The sequence below is a fragment of the Copadichromis virginalis genome, linkage group LG23 (genome assembly GCF_057382275.1).
Source record: "Copadichromis virginalis isolate Kocher_CV1m ecotype Utaka linkage group LG23, C_Virginalis_male_GT1.1, whole genome shotgun sequence".
Taxonomy (NCBI): domain Eukaryota; kingdom Metazoa; phylum Chordata; class Actinopteri; order Cichliformes; family Cichlidae; genus Copadichromis; species Copadichromis virginalis.
In genome coordinates, this window is record NC_140639.1 from 34,802,965 (window position 1) to 34,823,781 (window position 20,817).

The 20,817-nt window shown below is 39.7% G+C and overlaps 1 protein-coding gene across 4 annotated transcripts; it reads left to right on the top strand.

The window, feature by feature from the left end:
* The first annotated feature begins 139 nt into the window (after positions 1–139).
* On the top strand, positions 140–19,545 carry LOC146681470 (interleukin-17 receptor D). 4 transcript variants are annotated; one of them, XM_085448759.1, is made up of 12 exons: positions 140–367; positions 3,017–3,101; positions 8,605–8,763; positions 9,123–9,241; positions 10,398–10,521; positions 10,696–10,734; positions 10,836–10,981; positions 11,101–11,175; positions 17,334–17,400; positions 17,884–18,027; positions 18,175–18,347; positions 18,510–19,545. In XM_085448759.1, the coding sequence occupies exons 1-12, from the start codon at positions 254–256 to the stop codon at positions 19,023–19,025; spliced, it is 1,761 nt and encodes a 586-aa protein (XP_085304885.1). In that variant the 5' UTR covers positions 140–253; the 3' UTR covers positions 19,026–19,545. The 4 variants fall into 4 exon arrangements, with proteins under 4 accessions (XP_085304885.1, XP_085304884.1, XP_085304887.1 ...); XM_085448758.1 differs by having other exon boundaries at positions 17,334–17,399; positions 17,880–18,027; XM_085448761.1 differs by lacking the exon at positions 17,884–18,027.
* The last annotated feature ends 1,272 nt before the right edge of the window (positions 19,546–20,817 follow it).

Here is a 20,817-nt window from a genome sequence, read left to right on the forward strand (position 1 = left end):
GAGATGTTTGTTTTTTTCTGCACTCTAATAACTTATTGTGGCAGCAGAGCTGTTCCAACATGTACAGGGAGTTTATAGGCCACACCTCCCGTGTAGCCTGAAGATACCACTCCCCTCCACGTCTTTCTTCCTTCTCCAAGGTTGCTGTCACTTAATGCTCGAGCACAACTTGGAGGTGCTTCAGCTGCCAGAGTGTCGGTGAGAGTTTGAGATCCAGTGCTCGCCATGACAATGAGGTCCTGGCCCTAGAAGCATGTGGAAGCTTTTGTACCTGTTTTTGACGCTTTGTCAGCTGCTCTGCTGTCAGGCTGAGGCCACAGCTGCTCCTGTCACCCCTCAGAGCTGCAGTCTGGACTGTATCCAGCAGGTAAGCTGGAGGTTGTATCTCCTTCATAGTCAACTGTTAACTCACCTTAATTCAGTAACTTTGTATAATTCGTACAATATGCAGCATCATGTTTTATTTTTTGTTTTGTGACAGATGTTCTCTCAGCCTTTGTTTGAAAAGTAAGAAAAACTCCCGACTAAAGATAATTCACATAACACATTTTTTTAAGAGAATTATTCAGTCTGTCCTGGTTTTAAGAAAAGTTTAGGTCTTCGTTAAGTGGTCGCAAGATAAATCTAAAGAATAGCAAATAAACAACCTGCAGATTGAGTTCCTGCTGCGTAACTGATGAGTTACACAGAAAACGACATCCTCAATTCTTCAAATATAAGATCCAAATTTAGTAGGGAAAAAAATTCATTTTAAACCGTCAAACTGCTGCATGGTTTAAAATCCCAGGTGTCACATTTTATTTCCCGCCCCTTCAGTGGGTATGTTGTTCTCTGTAGTGGAAAGTATGACGTGTACAAGATTTCCTATATTTGTTATCATCTAAAACAAATCTTATGTTCCTTTAATGTGTGTGTGTGTGTGTGTAACCCTGTAATCTTGAACATAAATCAAGTTAGAAATTGAGGGGGGCTTGAGTGGATTTTCTCATGCTATCGTCTCACACTACAAGCTCCAACAGTTTCAATCTGTCCACACTCTCGGTGGATGTCGGAATGTTTTCACTGCGTTATTTAGGTTGGCTGGAGTTACACATACTGGCTGTAAACAGATTATACCGTGATGACTGTGTGGTGTGTATTCACATAATGAACCTATGATTGTTATTATCAGAGAAGGAAATCTGCAGCAGTTACCTTTAGTTTTAGGTGTCACAAGAAGAAGAGGGGAGGGGGGAGTTGTAATGATTTCCCGGCACAAAGATAAATTCATCACCCGCGTATGGAGAGATTTTAAATGTGAAAAAGTTTAAAAAGCAAAGGAGGAGAGCATTTGGAGACTTTTCACTGGAGCTTGTGCCACAGAGATTTATGATGCAACTCATTAAAATGGATCCAGTCGTGAGCGATTATCCAAAATGTTGATTTTATTTGAGCCAGATGTCTGATTTCCTGTCAGTAATGCAGTGTTTTTACTTGAAAAGATATTACCCCTGGGTTACCATACCACAGTGAGATGGTTAAACCAAAGGGCCATGCTCACGTATTCCTTTAAATTTTATTTTGATTAATGAAAAGTGGGGCACTCAGTCATCTTGTAGAAATTAGACTTTGATTTTTCTCCAAAACTTAATTTGTGTGGGCTTTTTATATGGATTAAGACTTCCTCCATGTTTGCTCAGCTGGTTTGCTCCAGAAAACGAAGGTTTAGGCTACGCAGACTTTCTACCTAACCTTCCGCACACACGGTTTCTCTTTTATCATCCTATTAGTCATGATCTCTAAAACCTGTAGAGCAAGTCAGCAGTGTAAGAAAGTGATCAAACAATTTTTTAATGACAGAAACACCAACAACCAGTGCTATATCTGTCTAGGGGCACACCAGACTTTCATTTTCACAGAAGGTGGAGGTAAACAGCTGTTTTATTACAGAGAAACTATAACAAATTCAGTGACCCAGTCACACTTTCACTGCTCCAACAAGTCAAATATGTCCTTCTGTAATTTAGCGTGCTTTGAGTGTGAAGCAGCATTAACTATAATTACACAAACACCCCGTAAAAGTGATGCTTTGGGAAATGCACTGTCCTGCTCTTCATTGATAATGTTCACTCAACAGCAGAGCACAGTGAGTCAACCCTGATCAGTGCCTTCACTACACAGTATGTTGAGAAGCATCCACTGTTTAAACACAAGAACAAGCCGCAGCACATACTGTACAGATGGGAATCAGATTTTACATGGAGAATCTTACAAAAACAAGAACCATATTGTTTGTAATATAGCAACAAGGTTCTCCAAACTTACCATGAAGGGTTGTCAGTGCTGATCCACTGTTTAAGCTGTGATAGGTAACTATGTGCAGATGTTTGGAAATCAAAGCACCTCTGATGATTGTTACTTGAACTCAACTGAACTGAACTGAAGTGGTGCACTACCTTTTTTTATGGCAGGCAAACTGAACATACAATTCTTACAATTCTTACAATACAATTCTTTTCAATTCAATTGTACTTTTACAGCGCCAAATCACACCACACTTACCTCAAGGTGCTTTATATTGTAAGGTAAAGACCCCAAAATAATAAAGAGAAAACACTGAAAACCCCAACAATCACATGACTCCCTATGAGCAAGCACTTTGGCAACAGTGGGGAGGAAAAACTTCCTTTTAACAGGAAGTGTGGCCATTAGCCACGACCGGTTGGGGGTGAGGGGAGATAGACAGGATAAAGACACACTTTGGAAGAGTGCACAGTTGAACGTTTTCAGACTGTCTCTCATGGAAGGCTTTCATAGTGTTGGACAGATACATTTCAGATACTTGTTGCTGCTATTAAGTCACATTTTTCCCTTCCCTACTCCTCCTCACTTTTGGCAGCTGAACAGGGATTGTACACAGTCCTGCTTTTCATTATAAAGTTAAAGGGAAGGTCAAATTGAACCTTGTGTGCACAAAACTACGAAAGAGATATAGATGAGTGTGTACAGTTTGACCTCTTTATTTTCTCCTATGCAGGGCGGTCCAGCATGTGAATACTGCAGAATAACAAGGAGGGATGTCAGAAAGGCTCTGGGCTTTAAATCCATGGAAAGGTTTGGAAGTAAGTCAGGTTCAAACATCATACTGCAAATATCTGAGCTCTATGTGAGTTTGAGGTTTGAATGAACTTGGTTCACACCTATTTCCACAGTGCTAAGAATGTGGTTCACCTTGTAATTATTATCTCTGCACAGCATCTGCTTCAACCATCATTTTTTTCTCTCTTTCCTGGTAAACTTCCGACCCTTCCACCTTCCGTGCTCAATCTTTTTCTAATTGTACTGTGATTAATTTCAACATTTAACATGCTAACTTTTGCAGAATTGGCAGAGATGTCCACTCCTTTCAACATTGTCTTCAGTGTTTTTTTTTTCTTTTTTTCTTTTTTTTTTATAACTTTTTATTTGTCAGTTTACAGTATGAGAATACAAAACTTAGGAGACATACACAATTCCTGTAATAGCATCTTCTTACATCATGGTAATATTCAATTATTCAGTACAAAAGGAGTACACAACCCATTTTTCCCAGAGCTTCTTAAATTTCTCGAGCTCGAGTCTAAGGACAAAGGTAAGTCTTTCCATTCCAAAAATTTCTTCCACTATCCCACGCCATTGGGCCCTTATAACTGGTAACTATTTGTGGTGCAAATATTACCATCTTAGCATTCCAACCATATTAATTTAAATGTGTTAGCATGTTGGGATTCTATCGTTGCACCATCGAGAGCATCCTGACCAACTGTATAACAGTCTGGTACGGGAACTGCTCTGCCTCGGACCGGAAGGCGTTGCAAAGGGTCGTGAAAACTGCCCAGCGCATCGCCGGAGCACCACTTCCTGCCATAAAAGACATCTACAGGAAGCGGTGTCTCAAAAGGGCTGGGAAAATCATCAAAGACCCCAGTCACCCATCACATGGACTCTTCACCCTCCTGCCCTCTGGGAGGCGCCACAGGAGCCTCCGGACTAAGACCACCAGGTACCGGAACAGCTTCTTCCCCACAGCTGTCAGACTCCTGAACTCTGCCTCCTGACATCTGACCCACGTTAACACACGGACTGAACATACACACACACAATGGACAACTGTACCCTCAAACACACAATAATAACATGGAGTGAACCACCACTCACAACCACTAGCACTTTATACAGCCTCTGTAGAAATTATCTACACCCTCACTTATCTTAACTGCACTACTGTATAGCTCTGTGTAAATAATCATTCTATACATTCGATAATCTTTAATTCTACAACTGTTTACAACTTGCATAGTTCCCATTTCTGTATAGCTGTATATCCCAGATTCTGTAAAGTTATTTATTTCATATTCTGTATAGTTTTTCATATTTATATCCTGTTCATATCCTGTTCATAGCTTGTACTCACTACAGCCTGTACATACTTATAGTTATAGAATATTCACAACATACTTCATACCGTGTACATTATAACATACCATAATAGCAGAGGTGGGACCAAGTCATTGTCTTGCAAGTCTCAAGTAAGTCTCAAGTCTTTATCCTCAAGTCTCAAGTCAAGTCTCAAGTAATGTCAGGCAAGTCAGAGTCGAGTCTCAAGTCACTGGTGTAAAAGTCCGAGTCAAGTCACAAGTCTGAAACTTTGAATTTCAAGTCCTTTCGAGTCTTTAAAAAAAAAAAACCCAAAAAATAATGTTGCAGTTATGCTAAATGTAAATATTAGACCATGTAATTTTAAAATCTGTGTTTTTCTCAACACATGACAAAATAGTGAACTTAGAAAATATACACAAATTGTGAAATTGCACCTCTTTAAAATGCAGCTCAATTAAACCTAGCTCCAAGAATAATTTTCACCGACAGTTCTGAGATACGCTGCATGTTATTCTTGGATGCGGTTGTAGGGCCAGCTTTAAAATCGCATGACAAAAATATCATACACATTAAAAAAAACTGTATCACCAACGTAGCCTGGACAACATTTGCTAGTTAGATGAAGTCAGCTATCTCATCTTAGCATATTTATTTCAATTCAATTCAATTCAATCTTAATTGGCAGACTTCATGTCCATAAAAACAAGACAAAAAAAAAAAAACAAAAAAAAAAAAACCACACACACACACACAACACTCCCCCCCCCCCCCCCAACACAAGGTATACACCATTAAATATATATATGTATATAAATAAGTATCTAAAACATTTGTAAAAATATAAAACCATAATATACATAAAACACAATTACTTAAAATAAATCAATAAATACACAAACACTTTAACCAGTGCTTTCTGAGACTGGATGAGTAACGGGAACCACTCACTGTCGGATCTGTGAGTGCTAAAATTATACTGTTACTCGAACCATCCAGTCGTTCTCTAAAATTGAACATTAGCTTCCTTAAAAGTGCTTTAAAAGTCCAGACACCCACAGCTACAAACATCTGGCTGGCACTACCACTTCTAGGTATCCTGCAAAGGATTCTCATCGCATCATTATATGCAACATGCAGCTTCTGCATGCTACATTGTTTGTAGTATGACCACAAGGGGGCAGTATATAGCGGTGTGCAATACGCTTTAAACAAAGCCACTTTAACTGGAAGTGAACAAAAGCTGAATTTGCGTGCAATAGTATTTGCCTGCACATAGAGCTTACACCGTTGTCTGTATATGTCATCATCATCATTCATTTGCTCAGTAATAAAGTGACCGAGGTATTTCACCTTTTTATGAACTTCAAGAGTTTTTTGTGCCAGTTTAAACAAAGGGAAATTTAGCTGTTTATCCTGCTTGGTTCTACATATCAAAACAGCACTTTTAGCAGCATTGTACTCAATGTCATATTGCACACCATATTCAGTACAGACATTAAGAAGATCCTGTAACCCAGCACTGCTTGGACTAAAAACAACCAGGTCATCTGCATACATAAGATGATTTATCAGTGCTTTACCTAATATACACCCAGTGTTACAGGCTCTCAGTTGTATGGACAAATCATCAACATACAAATTAAATAAAATTGGAGACAAAATCCCACCCCGTCTAACACCATTGCTGACACCAAAGGGGGCAGAAATACTGCTTCCCCATTTAACCTTCATGTTCTGATGAGCGTACCAGTAAGAGAGAATCCTCACGATGTACTGAGGAACTCCCCATCTCTTCATTTTATCAAAAAGTTTTCTGTGGTTCACTTGATCAAAAGCCTTAGAGGCATCAATGAAAGACATGAGGACAGATGAATTTTTAGCCCTGTACAAACTGACTATTTCCTTGAGTGCATATATGCACATGTCAGTGCCGTGCTTTGAAGCCAAACTGATTATCCAGAGAAGAGATGAACACACTAACTCTGTCAAACAAGATTCTTTCTAACACCTTAGATAAAATACTGGCTAGTGCAATTGGCCTGTAATTATCCAAGCAGCTCACTTTTGCAGCTTTGTCCTTCATAACTGGTACCAGTAAAATACACAGCATTGAGTCTGGTAATATGCCATGAATCATAAACCCAGTGAAACAGAGTGCTAAAAGAGGAGCTAGCCTTACACTAGCATGTTTTAAATGTTCTGCAGTGATGTGATCCAAACCAGAGGATTTATTATCAGACAACCTATGAATGGCTTCATATACTTCATGTGTCCTTACACTTATTGTGTCATTACTCATGTCAAGATTGTCCTCATATGGTTCACTTTTTATACAGTTAAACAACGCACTGTAATGCTGTCTCCATAATGCTGCAATGTTATCTGCCCCAGAAACACCTTCAACAGTTGATGGTAGAGATGGTTTACAGTTATTAAGAGCTTTCACCTCTTTCCAAAAATCTGCCATATTATTACACAGCATTTTCCTGGCCAAAGAATCTGCTCTTAGCATTTGCTCATTTTTAGTTATAAAGCGAACAGCGTACTTATATCTGGCATTCGCACATTTTTTCTGTTCAAATTCTGGGCCTTGTTTAGGTCTTCCAGCCATGGCCCAATATTTATAAGCTATGCAAGCTTCATCATGGTACATGGATACATGTTCTTTCCAGCCAGGTCTGATGTTAGGTTTCTTATGCTTATATTGTTTATCAAGCAGTGTGCCACTTTTATACAGAGCAGTCACTATATCATCATACATGGAGCAGAGTAAATGTTTATGCACAGCATTCTTACAGTTGACATCTTTGCACAAAATAGCTTCTTTATTTATATGCATATTAATAATCATACGGTTCTTGGAGTGAGTGCATACACTCATGAAGTTTAGTAACTTCTGGTCACTGCAACAAGCCCAGGTACAGTTTACCGACGGATGGGTGCAGGACCTTGAAATGCACCGTGTAGAACGAAAGACCATCGTACGTATCATAAGTTTACCAATCTCACAAATCGTCGTCATAAATACACATTCCTTAACCGTTTATTAATATAACCTTTGAGCTCAACGGTAATTAATTAGTAGTGGAAATAATTTCTGGTTCATCACAGAAATGTAGCAGTGACAACAATACTGTATGCTGTAATCGCACTGGGCAATTAGTGATACAAAAAAACCTGTTTTATCCTGTGAATAAACGTATATGTTTTTGTCAATGTACCATAATAACATAAGCGAAACGCAATATTGTGTCAGGACAATTCACTATTTATGCACAATAAATAAAGGAGCATAGCGCCACAATTTCTGTTCAGCGCCAGACTTGCTTGTAACCTATATCACTAATTATGTTATGAAAATGACGTATTAACTACTAAAAACACTGACCTTCGTGTAAATGCTTGGAGCAGACTAACATGTGAGCTGGAGTGTTCTGGGACGTTATATTTGATCTTTGAATGGCTGCAATCCAGGCCATCCGTCGCGTCTTTGTTACTTCGGAAACATGGCTCGAACAATTTCTCTTCAACGACGTAATCCGATAACAACCGATCTCTTTACCCGTCGGCTTCCCGTGGCTCTCATGCGACCGGCTATTGCAGTTAATAATACAACAGCTTCTTGACATTTTTGTGTTTCTTTTTATCGCTGTATAACTGATTTTAATTGAAAGCCTGCGTGCGCTAGTACCGCTTGCCACGAGTTCCCAGAATCCTTTGCGGTTCTACCCGTGAATGACGTCACATTTTCAATCTCTATATAATATGCGTGTTAAATTTTATATTTGGGGTAAAATATCAAGTCTTTTCAAGTAAACCGGTTCAAGTCCAATTCAAGTCCCAAGTCATTGGTGTAAAAGTCCAAGTCAAGTCACAAGTCTTAGAACATTTTTTCAAGTCAAGTCTAAAGTCATAAAATTAATGACTCGAGTCTGACTCGAGTCCACACCTCTGCATAATAGACCCATTTCTGTAATATACTCACATATCTATATTATTGCTAATATATATTGTAATATATCTATATCACTAAAGCACTTCTGGATGGATGCAAACTGCATTTCGTTGCCCTGTACCTGTGCATGTGCAATGACAATAAAGTTGAATTCTATTCTATTCTATTCTATTCTATTCTATTCTATTCTATTAGCAAGTGCAGCCTCTCAGAGCTATTATTGAAGTATTTTCCTCATTATTCCTCTTCAGGTTGTATTCCATGGCCATGTTTTGAGCTGCTGGGAAATGAAGACCCTAAAATCTGTCAACACTACGTCCAAGCACCAAATGATGTGAAGGTTGAGTTTTTAAATGACTCAAACTCCCAATCTGACACCATCATTGTCTCCTGGAAACCCAGTTACTATGGTAAAATTTGTTTGCTTATTGAGAATATATACCTATCATTTATCATGTCGTATCCTAAGTTTCTAAGTGAAAAGAGTAATTTTTCACTTGGTGGTGGGATATCTATGATTTGTTTTTCTTTATTATTATGAGAGGTTAAAAAAGACATCTGACTTCAATTATGAGACATATGCGAGATGTCTCCAAAATTATTTTTCTTATTGTACTATGTGACTGAGGCACTGACACATGACAACGTCGGAGCCTGATAAAAAAACAAAAGAAAGAACAAACTCTCAGACGTAAACACTCGTACACACAGTGTGCAAGTTTGATGAAGGGTTGTTGCTAATTCTTTGTTTCTTTTGTGTTTGCTGCAGGGATCGCCTTCCTTCGTGGCTTTCAGGTGTCCCTCCAGGCTCTGGGAGGGACTAGCGTTGCCTGTCAGCTCTTTCTCTTCCACCGCAACTTATCCCTCCCAACTTCACATGCTCAACGGGTAGGAAGAGCCCCGCTGGCTTTGGCCTTTGGCTGTGTTATTTTTCCTTTTATTGTGTTAGACCACACAAAGAAAACGTGAAGCTTTTAAAGTTTTAAGTTACAGCTAGTTATGACAATAACTGGCTTCATGTGGATATATTTCCATTTACAAATGTTTTGAGTTACAAGTGGTTTCTAAATTTTTCTCAGTTACATTCCCTTGAACCAGAGCTTAAACAGCATCTTTCAGTTTTGGGGTGAAAACTGCAAAACACTGAATACAGAATAAAACAAAATAATGTTCTGGATGAGATTACGATCAAACATAAAACTGACAACATGTCCTTGGAGGAAACAGTTTAACATTTTATACTAAAGATCATCCAAATGCTGTAAATATGAGGCAGGACATAGAAGACTATTGTTTATAGATGAAGCCTTTTTTTAACAAGCTCGTCCCCAGTGGACTTAAATTATTTACATATATTCAAACCACATGGACAAACAATGAATAGCTCCATTCAATTTTTTTTAACTGGTAAGTCTCAAAGAATGAAAAAGCAGCAACACTACTGACAGTAACAACAACATGTAACTAGCTTCTTTTTACTTCTTCTTCTTGACGAAGAATCGCTCTTTCACACTAAAGTTCCCCTGTGCGATATTGCCTAAAATTTAAATAAAAACACAATGCAATGATTTGCAAACAAGGAAAAACATAAAAAATCTGAACTGAGTAAACAGCTGGAGGAACATTAGGTTAACTGGCAACAGGTCAGTAATATTATTGGGTATAAAAAGAGGTTCTTAGAGAGGCAAAGTGTCTCAGAAGTAAAGATGAGCAGAAGTTCACTGATCTGGAAAAAGGCAGCATCTACAAATTCCTCTTTCAGAATAGTTTCAGTTTTAAATTGAGAAGATTAAATATCTCATCTACAGTACACAATTTAATCTAAAGATTCTGAGAATCTGAAAAAATCTCAGTAAGTAGGGGACAAGGCTGAAATTTCCGGACCCTCATGGACCCTCTTGGGTGACGTTGCATTAAAAACAGACACGATTCTGTCATTGAAATCCCTGCATGAGCTCAGGAGCACAGGAACCATCGTCTGTGATCACAGTTCACTGCCCCAAACCATATATGAAGTGTATAATGTGCCCATGCTATTCTGCAGGTGTACAAGTCAGACCCGTTCCCCGGCCTCTCCCTTGGATCCCAGTATGCTGTTACTGTCATGGCTCTGCCAGTGCCTGAGGAGTGGGAGAGGTTCTACCGCAGTGAGATCTTCTCTACACGATGTAAGATGCTGTTTGGTGACCTTTATTATTTAAATCTGCCTTTTTAGTTTTGGTCCAACTTCAGTGAATAGCATTATCATAAATTTACATATTTTGCCACCAATCAGCTCTGCTATTCTGTCAACACTGCATTAAATCAATATTTAGAGTAACATGTGCTTCATGTTCTTGCAGCATGTGCAGAGAAGAATGGCTTTGAGCAGTGTAAAAATGGTGAGAAAACTTATTTTCATGTGAAGTCCAGTCTGTGACAGTCTTTCTCCAAAGATCTGCTTTATTCATGACATTATGTTATTGTTATGGTCTGGTTACAGACTGGTACCCTAAACATATTGAGGTTCAGCAGGAAGGCAGTGCCATCACTGTGACCTTTAACTTGGCTCCTCCAAATCTGGGAATAAGAAGCTACTTCTCGCTGTGTTACATAAATGGCAGGAAAAAATACACCGACATAATACCGGTAAGTAATTTCCTGTGCTGCACCTTTGTTTCATTCAGTGCCTTTTATTTATTTTTAGATATTTCTGATCATTTAGGTTCTCTTTATAAATGTAACAAGCATTAATTTCATCATCTTAGGATCTGACTACAAATAAAACTCACCATAGCTATCAGCTGAGCAACCTTCAAGAAGGAACCAATTACACCTGTGAGGTAAAAGAATTATGACTAACACTGTTTATAGTATATGTGGACATAAGTATAACTGTTTTCCACCAAAAGACTTGGTTGATGAATAAACTTGAATACTTGAATGGACTTTGTGTTTATTGACTTTTTCCCCCAAATCTTTTTACCACATGTGTGGATTTCATCAGAAAATAGTTTGCTCATCAGTCATATTGCGCGAGGTGATGACATTGTAGGTCTTTTCATATTCTTTTACTGTCTTTTAACTAACCGTTCAATTTTTATGGACAGCAGCTTTCCTGTTTTTGTGCACTTTCATTGTTCTCTTTCCCAGAAACAGCTAACTTTGTCTGATACAACAGCTCAACCCCCCCCCCCCCCCCCCCCCCCCACCACACACACACACACAATCAAAGTTAGCAAATAAGTGGTTGTGAAATGCATATACGAAGATCACACATATCATTGTGACCACCTGCCTAATATTGTGTTAATCTCCTTTTGCTGCCAAAACAGCCCTGACCCATCGAAGCATGGACTTTATTACCACTCCTGAATGTGTGCTTTGGTATCTGGCTTGTTTAACCAGCACATGCATGGCTTGATTGGATTAGGGTATTTAGAGGCCAGTTCAACACCTCAAACTTGTTGTTGTGCTCCTTAAACCATTCCTGAAGCATTTTTGCTTTGTGGCAGGGTGCATTATCCTGCTGAAAGAGCCCCACAGCTATTAGGGAACACCGTTTCTATGAAAGCATATACATGTTCTGCAATAATTCTTAGGTACACTACCAGTCAAAAGTTTGGACACACCTTCTGATTTAATGGTTTTTATTTATTTTAATGACTATTTACATTGTAGATTCTCACTGAAGACATCAAAACTATCAATGAACACATATGGAATCATTTAGTAAACAAAAAAGTGTGAAGTAACTCAAAACATGTTTTAGATTTTAGTTGTTTTTTTTTTTAAATAGGCTCCCTTTATTACTTTGCACACTCTTGGCATTCCCCTCGATTAGCTTCATGAGGTAGTCACCTGAAATGGTTTTCCAAGAGTCTTGAAGGAGTTCCCGGAGATGCACTCGTTGGCCCTTTTGCCTTCACTCTGCAGTCTATCTCACCCCAAGGTGTGGAAAGCTGAACACAGCTTCAACCGTCTGTTTGTTGGAAAATAGTAACGCGACCGCACCGCATTTTCTTGTTAGTAACAGTAATGCCGTTGTAACGATAGAAATACTAATTAGTTATATTACTCGTTACGGGAACGCCGTCATTCCCATCACTGATTATAACGCTTGATGGGTTTTGCGACTGCACTCGGGGACACATTCAAAGTTTTTGCAATTTTCTGGACTGACTGACCTTCATTTCTTAAAGTAATGACGGCCTGTTCTTTCTCTTTACTTAGCCGATTAGTTCTTGCCATAACACAAATTCTAACAGTTGTCAGATAGGGCTGCCAGCAGGCAAGAAATTCCACAAATGAACCCTGATGAGGCACAGCTGTGAGGTGAAAACCATTTCAGGAGACTACATCATGAAGCTTGAGAGAAGGGTTTAGAGCCCTGTCAACGCAGCACAGAGTAGCTACTCTTGAATCAGAAGTATAAGACATATTTAGAGTTATTTATCAATTTTTTTCTTTGCTACATAATTCCATATATCTTTCTTCATATATTTGATGTCTTCAGTATGTATCTACAGTAGAGAAAGTAGTAAAAAATAAAGAAAAACCATTAAATGAGAAGGTGTGTCCAAACATTTGACTGCTAGTGTAGGTGCTACATGTCAAAGTAACATTGACATGGATAGCTTCCAATAGTGCATCCCAGTGGAGGTGTTCCCCTAGGTAAGCCATCACACACCTGACCATCCACGTGATGGTCAGGTGGTCCAGTTCGGATGCTCACTTGTCCATTGTTGGCATGTTCCATGGTGGATGTGGTTGGCATAGTAACCCTCACTTGTTTTTGGCGATGCATCCCCATACACAAGAAACTGTGATGCACTGTGTATTCTGACACCTTTCTATCAGAATCAGAGGTAACTTTTTTGGCAATTTTAGCTACAGTAGCTCATCTGTTGGATCAGACTACACTGCCCAGCCTTCAGTCCCCACAGACCCAGTCTCTGGTTCCCCACTGTTCCTTTCTTGGAACACTTTTGATAGATACTGACCATAGCAGGCCCAGAAGAGCCCACAAGAGCTACAGGTTTGGAGACGCTCTGACCCAGTCATCTAGCCATCACAATTTAATTCAATTCAATTCAATTCAATTTTATTTATATAGCGCCAAATCACAACATAAGTCGCCTCAAGGCGCTTCATAGATACAGAGAAAAACCCAACAATCATATGACCCCCTATGAGCAAGCACTTTGGCAACAGTGGGAAGGAAAAACTCCCTTTTAACAGGAAGAAACCTCCGGCAGAACCAGGCTCAGGGAGGGGCGGGGCCATCTGCTGCGACCAGTTGGGGTGAGAGAAGGAAGACAGGATAAAAGACATGCTGTGGAAGAGAGACAGAGGTTAATAACAGATATGATTCAATGCAGAGAGGTCTGTTAATACATAGTGAGCGAGAAAGGTGACTGGAAAGGAAAAACTCAATGCATCATGGGAATCCCCAGCAGCCTATGTCTATTGCAGCATAACTAAGGGAGGATTCAGGGTCACCTGGTCCAGCCCTAACTATATGCTTTAGCAAAAAGGAAAGTTTTAAGCCTAATCTTAAAAGTAGAGATAGTGTCTGTCTCCTGAATCCAAACTGGAAGTTGGTTCCACAGAAGAGAGGCCTGAAAACTGAAGGCTCTCCCTCCCATTCTACTTTTAAATACTCTAGGAACAACAAGTAGGCCTGCAGAGCGAGAGCGAAGTGCTCTAATAGGGTGATATGGTACTACAAGGTCATTAAGATAAGATGGGGCCTGATTATTTAAGACCTTGTATGTGAGGAGCAGGATTTTGAATTCAATTCTGGATTTAACAGGAAGCCAATGAAGGGAAGCCAAAACAGGAGAAATATGCTCTCTCTTTCTAGTCCCTGTCAGGACTCTTGCTGCAGCATTTTGGATTAGCTGAAGGCTTTTCAGTGAGTTTTTTGGACATCCTGATAATAATGAATTACAGTAGTCCAGCCTGGAAGTAATAAATGCATGAACTAGTTTTTCAGCGTCACTCTGAGACAGGATATTTCTAACTTTAGAGATGTTGCGCAAATGGAAGAAAGCAGTCTTACATATTTGTTTAATATGTGCATTGAAGGACATGTCCTGGTCAAAAATGACTCCAAGGTTCCTCACAGCATTACTGGAGGACAAGGTAATGCCATCCAGAGTAAGAATCTGCTTAGATACCATATTTCTAGGCTTTTCAGGGCCGAGTACAATAACCTCAGTTTTATCTGAATTAAGAAGCAGAAAGTTAGCGGCCATCCAGGTCGTTATGTCTTTAAGACATTCCTGCAGTTTAACTAATTGGTGTGTGTTATCTGGCTTCATGGACAGATAGAGCTGGGTGTCATCAGCATAGCAGTGAAAATGTATGCTATGTCTTCTAATGATGCTGCCTAAGGGAAGCATGTATAATGTAAACAGAATTGGCCCTAGCACTGAACCCTGTGGAACTCCATAATTAACCTCAATGTGTGAAGAGGACTCTCCATTTACATGAACAAATTGGAGTCTATTAGATAGATATGATACAAACCACTGCAGCGCAGTACCTGTAATACCTACAGCATGTTCTAATCGCTCTAATAGGATATTATGGTCGACAGTATCGAATGCTGCACTAAGGTCTAGCAGGACAAGCACAGAGATGAGTCCACTGTCAGAGGCCATAAGAAGATCATTTGTAACCTTCACTAAAGCTGTTTCTGTGCTGTGCTGAGCTCTGAAACCTGACTGAAACTCTTCAAATAAACCATTCCTCTGCAGATGATCTGTTAGCTGTTTGACAACTACTCTTTCAAGGATTTTTGATATGAAAGGAAGGTTGGAGATTGGCCTATAATTAGCTAAGACTGCTGGGTCTAGAGATGGCTTTTTGAGTAAAGGTTTAACTACAGCTAGCTTGAAGGCCTGTGGTACATAGCCGATTATTAGAGATAGGTTGATCATATTTAAGATCGAAGAATTAATTAATGGCAGGACTTCTTTGAGCAGTTTTGTAGGAATGGGGTCTAAAAGACAGGTTGATGGTTTGGAGGAAGTAATTATTGAAGTTAACTCAGAAAGATCAATTGGAGAAAAAGAGTCTAACTTAACTACTAAGAGTAGCTGTAGATAATATTACATCTGTGGGATGATTACTGGTAATTTTTTCTCTAATGATAAAGATTTTATTTGTGAAGAAGTTCATGAAGTCATTACTAGTTAACGTTAAAGGGATGGTTGGCTCAAAAGAGCTCTGACTTTTTGTCAGCCTGGCTACAGTGCTGAAGAGAAACCTGGGGTTGTTCTTATTTTCTTCAATCAGTGATGAATAGTAAGATGTTCTGGCTTTGCGGAGGGCTTTCTTATAAAGCAGCAAACTATTTCTCCAGGCTAAATGATGATCCTCTAGATTTGTGTCACGCCATTTCCTCTCCAGATTACGAGTCATCTGCTTTAGACTATGTGTTTGAGAATTATACCATGGAGTCAGTTACTTCTGATTAGAGACCTTAGTTTTCACAGGAGCTACAGTATCCAGAGTCGTACGTAGTGAAGAGGTGAAATTATTAACAAGATAATCGACCTCTGTTGGGGTAGCGTTCAGATAGCTACTCTGCTCTGTGTTGGTACAGGGCATTGAAGATGATAACAGTGGGTGGATTATATTCTTAAACTTAGTTACAGCGCTTTCAGAAAGACATCTACTTTGATAAAGTCTACTCTCCACCGCTGTGTAATCAATTATTGTAAATGTAAATGTTATCAGGAAATGATCAGACAGGAGAGGGTTTTCAGGAAACACTGTTAAATGTTCAGTTTCTATGCCATATGTTAAAACAAGATCTAGAGTGTGATTAAAGTGGTGGGTGGGTTCTTTTACATTTTGAGAGAAACCAATTCAGTCTAATAACAGATTAAATGCCATGTTGAGGCTGTCATTTTTAGCATCTACATGGATGTTAAAATCACCCACAATAATTATTTTATCTGCGCTCAGAACTAAATTAGATATAAAGTCTGAGAAATCAGACAGAAACTCTGTGTAAGGCCCAGGTGGACGATAGATGATAACAAGTAAGACTGGTTTCTGAGTTTTACAGCTGGGGTGGACGAGGCTAAGCATCAGGCTTTCAAATGAATTAAAAGTCTGTCTTGGTCTTTCATTAATTAATAGGCTGGTGTGAAAAATTGCTGCCACACCGCCCCCTCGGCCTGTGCTTCGAGCTTTCTGGTAGTTAGAATGGCTCGGGGGTGTTGATTCATTTAAACTAACATAATCATCCTGCTGCAACCAGGTTTCTGTAAGGCAGAGTAAATCGATTTGTTGATCAATTATTAAGTCATGTACTAACAGAGACTTGGAGGAGAGAGACCTAATATTTAATAATCCACATTTCACTGTTTTACTCTTTGGTTCAGATGTGGATACTGTATTGTTCTTTCTTTGTAATTGTTTATGTTTAAGTTGTTTGTTGATGGTTTTTAGTTTGTTTTTTGTCTGTTTGGGAGCTGACACAGTCTCTATGGAGATGGGTTTTTGGGGGGGTAGCAGGAGGAGAGAAGCTGCAGAGAGGCGTGTAAGACTGCAACTCTGCTTCCTGGTCCCAACTCTGGATAGTCATATTTTGGGAGGTTTAATAAATTTGTCCATATTTCTAGAAATGAGAGCTGCTCCATCCAAAGTGGGATGGATGCCGTCTCTCCTAACAAGACCAGGTTTCCTCCAGAAGGTTTGCCAATTATCTATGAAGCCCACATCGTTTCTGGGACACCACTCAGACAGCCAGCAATTTAAGGAGAACATGCGGCTAAACATGTCACTCCTGGTCTGATTGGGGAGGGGACCAGAGAAAACTACAGAGTCCGACATTGTTTTGGCAAAGTTGCTCAAATCCTTGGGCTTGCCTAATCTTCCTGCTCCTAACACATTAACTTAGAGGACAAAATGTTCACTTGCTCTTCACTTGCTCAGTCAGATATGTACTTTCATGCTTCACCTATTTGACTTTTTTCCACAGATTGCAGCTAATGAAGTGGATGCAGTTAGGAAAATGTTCAATGTTCATGTCGTGCACACTCAGAAAGGTAAGGAAAGCTGTTTTGTTGCTGCATATTCACACAATTACTATGTCGCAGTGTGTACAAAGCTTTCTGTACTTTTAGTTGTAAAGTTATATCTCCTGAACCATATGCAGGTTTCTTGCATGCATGCACAAATTTCTCAAGAACTATCACTGGACATGAAAAATGTGTATTCCCCAATGGCAAGCAGTTACTGGCTTTCACTAGGTGAAGGTGCGGCAGCAAGCAACCCTCCTAATTGTTTTGGTCGCAAGATTTCCACCCTTGTGTAGATGACGCCGACTTCTGTGCAAAATAGGAAACACATTAATGCTACTTTGTTAGTTATACTTGTTATACGTATTTCACTGTCTGTTTGTTACTGATACACACTTGTGGCCAATGCAATAAGTCTTTTTATTTTAACTATTCTAATACTTTGAAAAGCAGTGGGATAATCCACTAAACTGTCTCAAGAAATAATTCAAACTTTGGTGTTATCCGAAGATGCCTCTCCACGCTCTGTCACTCCCTCCTTGGCTTTTGTCCTTCCTCTGAGTCTGGTCGCGGTAGCCGTACTTGGAGGCTGTCTGGCTATTGTCATTAGGAGGAGGACCAAGCTGCAGATGAAGAAATTTGACATACAACTAGGTACAAAAACAACCCAGACATGTCATGTAAAATCAGTATTTGAACCACTGCCAGTTATTACGTTTATACATTTTCATTTAGTATCTCTAATCCATCTGCTCCTTTCCCCAGCAGCACATGAAAATGTTTTGTTTTTTTAATCATCAGATATCATCAACAAACACGAGGAAGTTGGGAATCAGGAAGAATTGGTATCACTGCGCAAAAACAGGCTGACCCCTCCTCGTCTTCTGATTTGCTACAGCAGCCATGAGGGCCCCGCTCATGTCAAAGCTGTCATGCAGTTAGGTGTTTTCATACAGCAGCACATGGCCACTCAGGTACAGTTTTACATTTTATCTCTTAACTTGCAGCACATTTTGTAAGGGCAGTTTTGGCAACATTTTGCCAAAGTGTTCGTTAGTATGAGATGCATTTAATAAGAGAAAGAGATGGGATTCGGTTTATATTAACAAAGTCTTCCCACTTATTTTTCTTCAAAGGTGTGTCTGGATCTTTGGGACTCTCTGAGCGTGGCTGAGGAAGGCAGCATGGCCTGGCACTGCCGGCAGATCCGGGAAAGTGACTTTGTCTTGGTGATGTGTTCTAGGGGCTTTAACCAAAGACCCAAGCCAGAGGATGATGATGGTGATGAAGATCAGGCCTACAGCTCTGATGCAATCATCCAACTTATTGGTGCAGAGGTGGGCCGAGCCAAAGCCTGGGGCCAGGACCTGTCCAAATACATGGCAGCCATTTTCGAGTACTCAGAGGAGACAGACATTCCCACTGAACTGAGGCTCATTTCTCACTATGTACTGACAAGTGACTTACCACTGCTCTTCTCCCACCTCCATGGAGTGGCCCTGCACAGGCCTGGGGCTTACCTTAAGATAGACCACATCTCAGAGAAAGGTTTTGCCAAGGTGCCAGCTGGAGCTGCTCTGCAGTGGGCTATCTATGAGGCTGGAATGGCATTGGAGGGAAAAGGACAGCACTCTCTGGAAGAAGGGGACTAGATAGTGAAGAAGGGACTTACACACCCTCAGTTAATGATAGTTCTCAGCTCGATATGTGATAGTTGAATGAAACTGTGAGTTTACACCTCAAACGTGAGGAGTGGATCTACACCTGTGCCTCAGCACACACTATGACCTCTGCAATGCCTTAATATGCAACTTAATATGCACCCAGTATTATGTGTCCTGGCCAAAAAGATATTTTCTCAAATAAATATTTTCAGTCAATTTTCTTGCAGTATTGTGTAATAGGTTCCATGAATACATCAGCTATTAATCTTATTATCAAGCTTACTCTGTAAGACTGTTTATTTTGAAGTTGAATTTTAAATATTGTAAACAAGCAACTTTACAGCCATGCTTCACGTGTCTGTGTACATCTCTGCGTACAAATGGAAATCAAAGCTTCATGTCATTTAAACATATGAATAAATGTCTTGTCTTGTATATTACATTATATTTGTGTAAAATAATACAATTTATTTACATCGAAAATTTTAATAAAATAAAAAAGTTTCAAATAATGCCATTTTATTGCGACTTGTTTTTTGTTTGTTTTTTAACATTTTGCTGGTGCTGTAAGTCCTCAGCTTGTCTTTGATCAGAAACAGTCTTGGTTAAATATTGGCTCATACACACACTGTATTAAAAACAGGGGGAAATTTTATATCGTCGATCACTGTTCCATTTTTCTGAATATAACAATTACAAGACAGACCATAATTGAAGATTATCTGTTTATTACCAAATGTCAGCAGCGTAACTAACAGCTCACTTGTTGGAATAGGTCAACAAAAGGCTGGAAAAGTCAAGTGACACTAAAATGAAACAGCTGGAGGAACAATTTGCAACTAATATGGTTAAATGGCAACAGTTTACGATATGAGTTTACAAAAGAAGCCAGATGTGAACAAAATCCAGATCACTGTTGTCTAATTTTGGCCAGAGTTCATTTGAAATAGACTGAGACGAGGTGGAAAACTGTTCTGTGGTCAGACGAATTTAAATTTGAAATTCTTTTTGAAAACATGGACGCTGCTTTGTCTGGATTAAAGAGGAGACTGAACATCCAGCTTGTTCAAAAGTTTGCATCTCTGATGGTATGGGGGTGCATTGGTGAAGATGGAATTGGCACCTTACACATCTGGAAAGGCACCATTCGCCTCCGTCAGTGCGCCCCAGGGCGGCTGTGGCTACACTGTAGCTTGCCATCACCAGTGTGTGAATGTGTGTTCAAGTTCAAGTTCAAATTTTTTTGCCACAAGCAGTGGCAGGTTGCCTGGCAGTGGAATGAACCCGCCCCCGACCTTACACACAGTACACAGACATCACATGGGGATACAAGTCAGAGAACGGTTGCATTACAGAAAAAAACACTGCAATATACACTACAATGGGAAAGTACAAGAGGAAAAAAAGAGACCTCTGTTCATGCTGGGCTATAGAGGACAGCATGAGAACAGGAAACAAAAACACTCCTCTGCACAGAAAGCACATAAATGTCCACAGTACAACATTATGGAGCACGTGACCAGCAACAGGGTTGGGTAAGGGATGAGGAGTAATCCCAGGCAACACAGCAGCCATCCTGCCACTGTACCGACTCTCCAGCGCGGGCCCAGACCCGCCTCGTGTTCCCAGGAGGGAACAAGCATCAAAGGCATTGGAAGGGGAGGGGGGATGTATGAGTGCTTATCAGTGTAAGTGTATGTGTGTGCGTGTCCATAGTTCAGCTGAGACAGATGATTTTATTGTGATATTTATATTGCATGTTTGTTTATTGATATTTATA

Excerpts from the sequence above, each read along its gene's own strand:
- LOC146681470 (XM_085448758.1), top strand. The coding sequence starts at position 254 with ATGTGGAAGCTTTTGTACCTGTTTTTGACGCTTTGTCAGCTGCTCTGC. Across the intron at positions 10,735-10,835 it reads CTTTGAGCAGTGTAAAAATG|ACTGGTACCCTAAACATATT; the intron begins GTGAGAAAACTT and ends GTCTGGTTACAG. Across the intron at positions 10,982-11,100 it reads AATACACCGACATAATACCG|GATCTGACTACAAATAAAAC; the intron begins GTAAGTAATTTC and ends TCATCATCTTAG.